Raw genomic sequence first — 12,884 nt, forward strand, 5'->3', positions numbered from 1 at the left:
TTTATGTTTTGGCTTCTTTCACTTAGCGTAATATTTTCAAAGTGCATCCATGTTGCGGCATGTATCATTACATCGTTCCTTTTTATTGCCAAGTAATATTCCATTGTATCAATATACCACATTTTGATTATCAGTTCATCAGTTAGTGGACATTTGAGTTTCTACATTTTGGCTATTATGAAAAATGACTGCTGTGAATGTTCACATACCATGTTTCCCCAAATATAAGACCTACCCAGATAATCAGCTCTAACGCATCTTTTGGAGCAAAAATTAATATAAGACCCGGTTCTATTTTACTATAAGACCTGGTCTCATTTTACTTATATTACTATAAGACAGGGTGTTCTATATAGTAATATAAGACCTGGTCTTATATAATGTAATATAACATAAGACTGGGTATAATAATAATAATATAATATAATATAATATAATATAATATAATATAATATAATATAATATAATATAATATAATATATAACCGGGTCTTATATTCATTTTTGCTCCAAAAGACGCATTGGAGCTGATTGTCCGGCTAGGTCTTGTTTTCGGGGAAACACGATATATACGTTTTTATGTGGACATCTATTTTCATTTCTCTTGAGTGTATACCTAGAAGTCGAATTGCTGGGTCATATGATAACTCTTTGTTTAGCTTTTTAGGGAACTGCATTTTAGAGTCCCACCAGAAAATATGGGCGTTCTAATTTCTCTACATCCTCATCAATACTTGTTATTATCTGTCTTTTTTAATTTTAACCATCCTGGTGTTTGTGAAATGGCAACTCACTGTGATTTTGATAACATTTCCCTAATGATTGATGACACTGAACATCTTTTCATGAGCTTCTTAGCCAGGTGTTTATCTTCTTTGGAGAAATGTCTATTTAAGTCCTTTACCCATTTTTAAATTGGGTTGTAAGAGTCCTTTATACATTTTAGATACAAATCTCTTACTAGATTTGCAAATATTTTCTCCCATTCTGTGTACCCCTTTGAAGCACAAAAGTTTTTAATTCTGATGAAGTCCAATTGTTTAATTTTGTTGCTTGTGTTTTTGATGTCATATCCAAGTAACCATTGCCAAATTCAAGGTGATGAAGATTTAGCCCTAGGTTTTTTTATAAGCATTTTATAGTTTTAGTTATTATATTTAGTTTTTCTGTCTATCTGAATTAATTTTTGTAGATGGTGTGAGGTAAGGGTCCAACTTTATTGGTCCCAGCACTATTTGTTGACTCTTTAACTTTTAAGAAACTGCCCAGCTGTTTTCCAAAATATTCATACCATTTTACATTCTATCTAGCAATGTCTGATAGTTTCAGTTACCCACATCCTTACCAAGTCTTTTTAACTTTAACTTCAACCTCTCTACAGGGGTAAGTGGTATCTCCTTGTATTTCTATTTTGCATTTCCCTGATGATTAATTAGGTTGAGTATTTTTTCGTGTTTGTTGGCCATGTGTGGATCTTCTTTTGTGAACTGTCAAATTAAAATTTTTCTCCATTTGAGGGAATGGCTTTTTAACTTTTCTCTTACAGTTTCGTTAGTAGTCCCTCTTAAGCAAGTGGTTCTTAAAGTTTTTGCTCTTAGGATCCTTTACTTTCTTAGAAATATTGGAAACCCTAAAGAACATTTATGTGAGTTGCATATATCAATATATCTCATTGGACATTAAAACTGAGGAATTTGAAAATATTCATTCGTAATTATAAATCCACTACACATTAATACAAACATAACTGTTTTCTAAAAACAAAAAGGAAATTAGTGGGAAGCATGACATTTACAGTTTTGCAAATCTCCTTAATGGTGGCTTCATAGAAGGTAGTTTGTTGTTATTGTTGAAGCATGAAAACAACAACATGTATTTTGAAAATGGAAAAGTATTTTAATGTCCTTTTTAAATAATTGCAAATACTGTGTTGATATTACTCCAAAACTTGACAACAATGTAGTTTTTTAGGTTCCTGTTCCAAGATTGAATTTGAAAGCTCTGCTTTCTGATCTTTTTGTTGGTCTATCTTGCACTTGGAGTGGATCTTTTTCCGATGTATGGTTTTGTAACATCATGCACTGGTTATTTGGAAAGAACTGGTTCACTGAATTGTGCAGATCTTCCATGTGTTTACATACTGACAAATTTTATTCAATATTTAAACATCACATTTGTGAGCATCCCCACTGATCTCAACAGAACAGTCTTTTAAGTATTGGGAAGCTGTCAAGCTCATGATTCTGGGTTCAACTTTTCTAAAATTCCAATTTTTGCTTGAAAACTCAAATTTTATTGTTGGCAATAAAAACCGTCAGTTTTCTTAAAGTGACAGGCTTGCTTTGTTCAATTTTCAGAAAATACCTACTTCCAGTAAAAATAATTTTCCATCAGAAAAAGTAATCTAATTCAGGTTACAGCTCAGTCACTCACTTTTCCCCAACACAATTGTGGAAGCACAAATTTACAGTAGAAGTACTTTGTATATACTTCCCATCTCATCATACAGAATGATAACACATATTTAAGGGTTGAGATTTAATTAATTTTACAGCTTCATCAAGGACATTCTTAAGTAGAATCAGCTTTTTTCCCTCCTCTGCAAGTGCATGGCAGTGAAAAGCACAATAACTATTGCGTGTCAGTGCCTTGATTTGCTAAGGTGGTAGTAGTTATATCCATCACAATTGTGCTTTTGCACAATTAGCGCAAATGTCAGCACAAGTTATTCCAGGATAAAATGAGATGCAAAAAAAATATGTACCATTTGTGTTTGTTACCATGCATTCACAGTGAAGAAGATCTTTGATGATTAAAAGATCTTTGGTGATTAGTTGATGCTAGAACCAGATAAAAACAGTCAAAACAGAAAGTTCAGCCACATCTGTAAGGCAGAAGTAGTTCTGCAAACCAGATTTTAAATCATTTTTTGTATTTGCAGATACTTTTTTTTTAAAAGACATATTTATTCAGCGTCATGATAAGACTATTACATTTAGCAATCAAGAGCATGGGTGCAAAAAAATTCTAGTTAAAACCCTTTGTTGGAATGCTTTTTACACTTTCCACATAACAGAAACTGAAATAACCTGTTACATAATTAGTAACAAATGCAGTTCTCCAGGTTTTTGTCCATACACAGGATTGTTGTCTAAAACATGTCTTCTTTGTAGCAGCTAGGCCTTGCCACCACTGTGCTTGGCTGAGTTCACAAATCTCTTGCTACCTGTAGTTTCTCTGTCATTTCTCTGGCTCTCCTCTCCTGCTAAGCTTTGTTTCCTGGCAGTAATTAAAACCTTCTGCCACTGCCATAGCTTCTGCTGCTGCTGGAACCACCAGAGCGGCTTGGTTTCGTGGTTTGGCAAAGTATTGGCCTCCACCACCATAGGGGCCAGAGCTTCTGCCGCTAAAATTTCCTCCTTCCATGGGTCCAAAATTTGAAGATAAATTGTTATAATTGTCAAAATCATTGTAGCTCCACCTCCTCCAAAATTGCTTTCATCATTACGAAATCCATTATAACCATTCCCACTGCCACCATATTTTCCACCACCACGACTGCCACCAAAGTCACCTCAACCACTGATGTTTCCTCCGTGACCAAAGTTGTCACTCCCACCAAAACCACCTCCACAACCACCACCGAAGTTTCCAGAACCACTTTGACCTCTGACTGGATGAAGCACTAGCCATTTCTTGCTTAGATAGGGCTTTCCTTACTTCCCCGTTGTGGCCATTCACAGTGTGGTATTTCTGAATGACAGGCTTGTCTACAGAGTCACGGTCATCAAAGGTTACAAAAGCCAAGCCTCTCTTCTTGCCACTGCTTCAGTCAGTCATGATTTCAATCACTTCAATTTTCCCACACTATTCAAAATCATCTCTTTGGTGATATTCTTCAGTGTCTTCTTTAATACCATCAGCAAAAATCTTTTCCACAGTGCAGTGGACACCAGGTGTTTGAGAATCTTCTCTTGATCAGCCCTCTTTGGCCCCACAACTCTTCCCTCCTCCTTGTGTGGCCTTGCCTTCATGGTTGCACTCACCTCTTCCATGGCGGCATAGATGACAAACCCAAAGCCTCTGGAGCGCTTGGTGTTTGGATACTTCATCACCACACAGTCTGTGAGTGTTCCCCATTGTTCAGAATGGCTCCTCCAACTCTCATCGGTTGTTTCAAAGCTCAAACCTCCCATGAAGAGCTTCTGCAGCTGTTCGGGCTCTTTGTGAGACTCTTGAGTTAGACATGATGACTGCAGGAGGGGAGATTTGAACCATGCTTAACTTGGCAGTGTCCACGGACAGAAAGGCTGCAGATAAGTCTTTAATTCAGTAATTTATTTTATCATTAGAAACTGGAAGTGCCTGTTTCTTTTACTGACTTTTTACCCAGCAGGCTTTCAGCACTACCTGCTGTAAAAGAGTTTATTTTATAAGTCTCTCAGATATTATGTGCACTTTTTCAACTGATACAATATAACTTTCTCTTTAAGATACTTCATTGGCTTTTTTATTTTTAGTTTGAAAAGCTGTAACAATTTTGCCTTTTAAAGAACTCATCATGTGTATATTTAAAAATATCCTTTTTAAAAAAATGCTGAATGATCTCAAATGACAGTACAACTGAATTGTCACCATAATTCAATTTCAGTATGTTCTGTTGCATAAGACACAATAGGACTACTTAGGCAGCCAAAGGGAAAATAGGTTTATCATATTTTCATTTGTAATTCGTAATATACAATTCCATCCAGTTTCTTTGGAATACATTTGCCCTTTTTGTGATAAGAGAATTCTAATATATCAGTTTAATCCTTTCATCAGTACATCAGTGGATTTAAATCACAAATCATCTAATCTCCCTTTTTAAATTTAATGGCCTATTTACTAGAAAGTTACAAATTTTCTTTTAAAATATTAAATTCTAAAATAGCTTTTAGATAAAATTTTAAAAACCAAATTTAATATTGCAAAACAACAAGAGTACTCTTACTGTGTTTCTACATATATAGAAAAACTTGGAGATTTCAAGATAATAATTTACTGGATCATAATGAGGCTAAAGAGATTATAGCAAGTATAACTATTGAACATAGCTAGTAAGAGCACAGTAGAAGTACTGAACATAAAGATCTTCTATATTTACTCATATATTTGCCTTAGTGGTGTTCATTCCTTACTGCAAATTTAGGGTCCCATCTGGTATTATTTATTTTATGCCTGAAGAACTTCACTTAGTATTTCTTGTGTAGATCAGCTGAAAATGAATTCTGTCAACTTTTCTGTCTTAGAATGTCTTTAAAGTGAACTATTAAAAAAACTTTGTACATATCTCTTACCAGTTTTTTATAGTTTATGTTGATACATTCTGAGCCTGTAGTCATCCCATACTATCTTTTAGTCCTCATTTGTTCATTTGTTTTAGTTATATAGGTTCTACATATGTTCCATATGTTTAATGGTTATCCTCAGTCCTCATGTGATTGTAGTCATTTTTATGTCTAAAGCTCATTTTCTAGTAGATGCCACAGAAAGCATTCTTGGGGAAAATATTCTGAGTTCTTGCTTGTTGCTAAAGTGCCCTTTATGCTTGAAAATCAGTTTTGCTGCATGTAAAATTTTTGGCTCACATTTTCTCTTGATTATTTTAAATGTTATTTCATTTTATTCTGACATAAAAAGTATTGCTGTCAAAGTTTGATCATCTTAATTTTTCCCTTTATAAATAAAGTGACTTTGCCTTGTTCTCCTAAGGATTTTTTTCTTTAAATTCTGTTAAATTTAGGATGTATCTGTTTTTCTGCGTTGATGGTTTTAGTTAAAAAAACAGTTAGCTCAGTTGTTTAGAGCATGGTGCTAAGAACGCCAAGGTTGCTGGTTCAATCCCCACATGGGCCACTGTGAGCTGTGCCCTCCTTATAAAAAATAAATAAATAAAAACAACAAAAAATCAACCCAGAAAAAGTTTTAGTACTTTTTCATGTAATTTCAAATCTTTTATTTGAGGAAATTTTTCTAATATTTGTTCTGTTGCCATGTTTTTGCTTTGGTTTCCTTCAAGGACTACTGTTTTCTGTCTGTTGGATCTTCTTTGTCTATCTTGCAGTATTTGTCAACATTTTGATGTCTTAAATTTTTTTCCCCGTTTTACCTTGTATTTCTCTTAAAGGCATAATCTATTGTTTACTCACTTTTATGTCCATTCTATTTCAGTCTTTATTTCTGAAATGATTTTTTTCTTTTATTTCTAATTATTTTCTTCTGTCTCTTCATTTCTGAGTTTTCTTAACTCTGATGTATGTCTCATCATTTTCTTAATTTCTTGTTTTGCTTTGAAATAGAAGGTTCTCGTTTTGATCTATTCTCCATGCATGTTTTTCTGACTTTTTTTAATCTATAGAGGTCATTTGACTTCTTGTGTGTTTTATTGTAATTTTTATTTGGGATTTGACATGTACTTTCTTGTTGCTCATTTTTATGTGAGATTGGTTTTTCTGAATTTTTAGAGAGTTTTGTGGTTCAAAGTATCTTTTCAATTAGGTTTGTTGTTTTTATGTGGTGTTAAAAAATTTAATGATTGCTTTTTCAGTTTTCCTGTCACTTTACCCTTACCCCATGTTTATCTGGAACTTCTTTTTCTCCTTTCCTGTGATTTTCTTAATTCAATTTTGATTCCATTCCCAGCAATTTTCCCCCGTGTGGAGCCCTACTGTAGAAGGGAGCCATAGTCAGTCAATTTCAAGAGTTCATAAAAGCTAAACTTGCTCCTGTTTCACTCTCACCATTGACCCCTTTGCTATTGGATTGGAGAGCAACTTCCTCTCTTCTCATCTGCTGTCATCAAGTTGGCCTGCTATACTTTCAATTCAATACCTGCCTGTTAGCTATTTTGGGCTACTCCTGTTCTCAGACGTGTTGCTGTACATCTTGTTGCATCCTTTTGATTTCTTCTGCAGTGGTGCATGTGGGCCTTCAGGTGTTGTGGTTGTTGGTTTGTCCTCCATGTGGAGTTTGGGGCAGACACCTTATTTGCTGATTTTGTTCTAAATTTGTCCTTGGGTTTTTGTTGCCTCTCTAGTTCTCTGTATTTCCTTTGGGATTCAGAGATTTAAGAAAACCACCTTCCCAAGATTTTCCACTTAAAAGAGACAATTTTGAAAAATACAGATTCCAGAGAAGACATTGTAGGGTTATTAAAGTTACTAAAACAGCATGTGTAGTAATGTAGAAATCCTGTTTTTCCTAATTCTTCTTCTAAAAATCATATCATGTCCAAAAATGTCCCTGAAGTGTGTATAGTTGAATATTTAAGAAAGACTAGGATTGGGTGACGAATTCTCTTTCAGAATTGGATCATCATCAGACATTTGAATACATTATTCTAAAAACTAGGATTTTTATCAGTGCGGAACCTTACGTAACCTTGATCTTAATAGCTTCTGCTTCCTTCTCTTTAGAGATGTAAGCTAAGGTATTTGAATGTATTCTCAATTGACCATAATACAGTGTGTTCTGGTACAATATGTGGTGCCTCCACAATATCAGTTAGCTTATACACTTGGTAATCAGGGGAATAGTGTCAGTGTAATATGGGTTGTATGTTGGTTTATACGTGATTTTTCCTAAATTGGATAGGGGGATCCTAAATAATGGGAATTGAATTTTATACTTCATAAGGGAAGTTCAGCTCCTACAGAGCCTAAGGCACCCCCAAACCCCACACATAGACTTTTAAATTAAAAATGATAACCTGCAGTGGGGGTGTCCTCCCTGAGATGTACAGCCTGGCCTAGCAGGAACTCTTCTCAGGTGGCAGCTGCATTGTCATAGCAGCCCTATTAAAGCTTTATTTATCAGCTCCCATAAGCCTTTGTTTCTACTTTTTTTTAAAATACCTTTTATTAAGCTTTGAAGTAGCATTTCAGCTGCTCCTCGCTGCCTGACTGGGGTGTCCAAATTATCTCCGGAGGTCCCAGTCATTATTTTTGTTAGTGCTGTGGTTATAGAGTTATAGGGGTATTGACTGATCTGCCCCAATGTTCCCCTCTCTACTCTCCTGGTCCCATTTTTTTTCCCTACCATAAATCTTGATATTTTTAGTATTGCAGAATGTAAGGTTTCAGAAATGTATGTATTTATATTATACCAGGTAAACTTCCTTAAGAGGATGCTGGAACTTAGTGTAGTTAAGGTTTTGTGGCACTATTTCTATTTTTGAAGGACTTTATAAAGAGACCCCCTATATTTTGCAGTAATGGAGATCCCATATTTGAGATATGAGGCTTCCAGTTCATTTTAAAATACAGGGGAATGCTAAGCAGTAAAAATTAGAGGAATTTTGTTTTGAATCACTGAGGCATTTTGTGCTATATAGTAGTCCACCCTTAGCCACAGGGGATACGTTCCAAGACCCCCGGTGGATGCCTGAAACTGTGGGTAGTGCTGAACCGTATATATACTATGATTTTCCCTATATATACCGTATATATACTATGATTTTCCAGCTAGGTCTTATTTTCTGGGAAACACGGTATAGGCCAGTATTACAGTAAATATAAGAAAATTGCTCGTGTGGTAGATGACTCTAGAAGGTTTACAATGAGAAAAATAGATGGAGAAAAATCAGCTAATTGGAGTATATACTCTCTTAGTCAATAATACTATAAAAATAGTATAAACTGGTCATATGTGGGTTTGCCCCATATAAGGAAATGAATAGATAGCTTTGATAACCTATGATAAAGTTTAATTTATAAATTAGGCACAGTAAGAGATTAACAACAATAGCTAGCAATAAAATAGAACAGTTATAACAATATACTGTAATAAGTTATATGCATGTGGCCTCTCAAAATATTGTACTGTACTCACCCTTCATGTGATGATGTGAGATAGATAATAAGTGCCTGTGTGATAAGGTGAAGTGAGGTGAATGACACTGGCATTGACATAGCATTGGGTTTTATAAGGGTTTCTTGAACACAAGCACTGCAATACCAGGACAGTGATCCAGTAACTGAGACAGCTACTGAGTGACTAACAGATGGGCCAGTATACAGCATAGATCTAACTTGACATGTTTATTTTCTGTTTTTAAAAGCATATTCAATCTTTAGAAAATGCATAATAGTATGAGGTATGATCAAAAAATGTGGTGAATGTTTAAATTAATTTATTACAGTAAAAGACACATTGCCATTAATCTCCCTCAAAATACCTCCCCTCGCTTTGAACACACTTATCCCATCATTCTTGCCACTTTCTGAAATAGTTCTGGAAGTCCTCTTTCAGGAGTGTCTTTAGTTGCACTGTTGTGGCTGCCTCGGTGTCCTGAATCGATTCTAAACTTTTACCTTTCATGGTCATTTTGACTTTGAGAAAGAGCCAGAAGTTGCATGGTGCCAGATCCGATGAATAAGGTGGATGAGGATACACCATAATGTTTTTATTTGACAGAAATTGACGTACCAGAAGCGATGTGTGATAGTCTTTCAGTTGTAATCATAAAATATGGTGAATGCTGCTGCCAAGTGCCATCCAATGGAAAGGCAGGGATCTTCAATAAGGGAAGCGACATGTCGAAACTTAGTGACAGTGTGTGAAAAGTTTCAACTTGTTCGGGTGCAGTCAGTCAGTGTGAGCTACGGTTGAGAGAATGTGTTTTAAAGTGTGCCATAAATCATCCTCCATCATGACAACTCTCCTTGTCACACATCACTTCTGGTATACAGCAATTTCTGTCAAATAAAAACATTACAGTGTGTCTTCATCTACTTTATTCATGGGATCTGGCACTGTGTGACTTCTGGCTCTTCCCCAAAGTCAAAATGATTCAGGACATCGAGGCAGCCACAACAGCGCAACTAAAGACACTTAAGAAAGAGGACTTCCAGAACTGCTTCAGAAAGTGGCAAGAACAATGGGATAAATAGGTTTGAAGCAAGGGGGAGTATTTTGAAGGGGATTAACGGTTATGTGTCTTACTATATAATAAACGTTTTTTATTTAAACATTCACCGTATCGTTTGGTCACACCTCGTATATTATTTGCTGTGGTGTAAAAGCACCAAATATAAAATAGTAGACAAGTTATTCCTGTTGAATAAGGATGTTGATTATATGTGTAAATTATACATAAAGATTTTAAAATCTAGTCCTTATCCAAAGATTTCAAGTAGTCTCATTAAAACAAGGAATTACCGTGTTTCCCCAAAAATAAGACCTAGCTGGACAAGCAGCTCTAATGCATCTTTTGGAGCAAAAATTAATGTAAAATTCGGTCATATATAAGACCCGGTCTTAGATTTTACTGTAAGACTGGGTCTTATATTAATTTTTGCTCCAAAAGACGCATTGATTCAGCTAGGTGTTATTTTCGGGGAAACACGGTATAGGCCAGTATTACAGTAAATATAAGAAAATTGTTCGTGTGGTAGATGACTCTAGAAGTTTTACAATGAGAAAAATAGATGGAGAAAAATCAGCTAATTGCTTGGAGTATATACTCTCTTAGTCAATAATACTATAAAAATAGTATAAACTGGTCATATGTGGGTTTACCCCATATAAGGAAATGAATAGAGAGCTTTGTTAAGAGTATCCTCCTTAGTACTAATTTAGGCCTTTAAAGAATTGAGGTTGACATTGGGGGGTGTGGCACTGGCAGGCCCTATAATTTTTTGTCATTTTTGGTAATAAGTGATATGCCAGCAAATTCCAGTAAGGTTCTCTCTCTTCCCCTCAGTGCTCATGAAGCGACCTCTGTTCTTTCAGGCAATTCTAGGAATAAGGGGAAATTGCTGAAAATTCAGAGCACATTGTATAATCAGTTATTTCAATGGCATGGAAATTGAATGGATCTTGGGGAAAGGATCTGAATTGCATTAATAACTACTCTTTAATGACACTCACATTTTTCCTGTATTTTCTACCAATGTTAGATATTAATTCAGTTTGTTTCTCCTGGATTTGAAAAAGGGGAGATATATCATACCGCATCAATTCTTTTTTCTTTTGAGATATAATTGATGTATATTAAGTATATAATGTAACGATTTGATATTTGTATGTATTGCAAAGTGATCACAATGTCTAGTTAACATTAATCAACATACATAGTTCCAGAGTTTTTTTCCCTTGTGTTGAGAATGTTAAAGATTTACTCTCTTCGCAACTTTCAAATATGTGATACAGTATTATTAACTATACTCACCATGCTGTACATTACATCTTCATGACTTATTATTTTATTACTTGAGTTTTGTACCTTCACCCATTTCTCCCACCTCTGGCAACCACCACCAATCTGTTCTCTGTTTTGTTTGTTTAATTTTAGATTTCATATACAAGTGAGATCATACAGTATTTGTCTTTCTCTGTCTGACTTATTTCACTTAGTATAATGTAGTATAATGCCCTCAAAGTCCATCCATGTTGTCACAAATGGCAAGATTTCATTCTTTTCTTATGACTGCATATATATATATATACCATATTTTCTTTATTCATTCATCAATCATTGGACCCTTAGGTTGTTTCCATATGTTAGCTGTTGTAAATGATGCTGCAATGGGATGCATATCAAATTTTATTATTTTAAAAGTGTAACCTGTAAGGCAGAAAGACTGCTCAATGCATGTTTTTCCTTTTATATCTTAAGGAAGAGAGAGAAAATCCTTCGAAACGGAGTAGAATTGAACGCGATATAGATAATAATCTGATCACATCAACACCAAGAGCAGGAGAAAAACCTAACAAACAGATATCTCGAGTAAGGCGGAAAAGTCAAGTAAATGGAGGTTTGTTAATATTTAGATACTGTTTTATTAGGTATAAGCAGAGATCTCACCTGATGTGTTTCTTTTCTGTTTTTAAAAATCTACTTTGAGCAATTTCTGCCTTGTTTTTGTAATCTTTATAGTAAATATTAATAGCAAGAAGTGAAATAAAAATTTACCTAATATAAATCTACCTTTTTGAATTAAAATGACAAAGGCAGAGCAACTAGCTTTATACTATTTACCATGAACGTGTAAATGGAGCAACATTTTTGGCTTCTGATGAACTCATTTCTTAAAATAATAATAGTTGTGACTTAATTTGTACATGTACAGATTTGAAGTATGTACTTAATATGTACAAAGAATTTGTTTCTCTATCATAGAATTTCAGAGCTCAGAGAGGGCTTAGATCATTCAGGCCAGTTATTCTCAACTAGGAGTGGTTTTGTCCCCAGGGGAGATTTGTCAATGCCTGGAGACCTTTTTGGTTGTCACAATCTGTTGGGGTTGCTACTCATATCTCGCAGTGGAGGTCAGGGATGCTGCTAAACATCCTACAATGCACAGGCCATCTTCCCACAACAAAGAATTATCCAGCCCAGAAGTCAATAGTGTTGCTATTGATAAACCCTGTTCAGGTCAATATCTGATATGGCTGTGAAGCTCCTCAAAGTTAAAAAGAAGGAGAAAACAAGAACATGCAGAGAAAGCTATAAAGAACAACACTTAAGAACATGGCATACTGCCTTTTAAGCAATGTTATTATAAACACGACAGCAATAAAAATTTCTTACATCTTTCTCCTCAATGCAGTGTTGTATCTCTTATCGTTAGAATTCACGTTAGGGAGAAAAGGGATAAAGGAACAAGTTATTAAAAGACTTATAGCAAAGAAGGAAAGAAATGAGGTAGATACCAAGTAACGTTGTAAATGGTTAAGGATGATTAATCAAAACATTTGTTTGAATTTATTTTTATTTTATATTTTCCAAAAACCCATGAAAAATTTTTATTCACTAGAAATTAAACAACTGGTTATTCTTCCTAACCACTTTGACATGGTACCTCAATATCCATAAGTAATTTTTGATACTGCTATCCATAG

At 34.8% G+C, this 12,884-nt stretch overlaps 1 protein-coding gene and 1 pseudogene across 3 annotated transcripts in view; one reads left to right on the forward strand and one right to left on the reverse strand.

Annotated features, from left to right (window-relative positions):
• The window catches only part of CTDSPL2 (CTD small phosphatase like 2), an 88,166-nt gene that overhangs the window by 44,705 nt on the left and 30,577 nt on the right, over positions 1-12,884 (forward strand). For all 3 annotated transcript variants that reach the window (XM_019725319.3, XM_019725320.3, XM_074327825.2), the window contains exon 3: positions 11,659-11,797. In XM_019725319.3, coding sequence (XP_019580878.1) covers positions 11,659-11,797 — 139 coding nt within the window. The remainder of the gene's footprint in view (positions 1-11,658; positions 11,798-12,884) is intronic.
• On the reverse strand, positions 1,985-5,383 carry LOC109444259 (heterogeneous nuclear ribonucleoprotein A1 pseudogene; annotated as a pseudogene).

This window comes from Rhinolophus sinicus, chromosome 3, assembly GCF_057876585.1.
Source record: "Rhinolophus sinicus isolate RSI-liver-muscle chromosome 3, RSI-T2T, whole genome shotgun sequence".
Taxonomy (NCBI): Eukaryota; Metazoa; Chordata; class Mammalia; order Chiroptera; family Rhinolophidae; genus Rhinolophus; species Rhinolophus sinicus.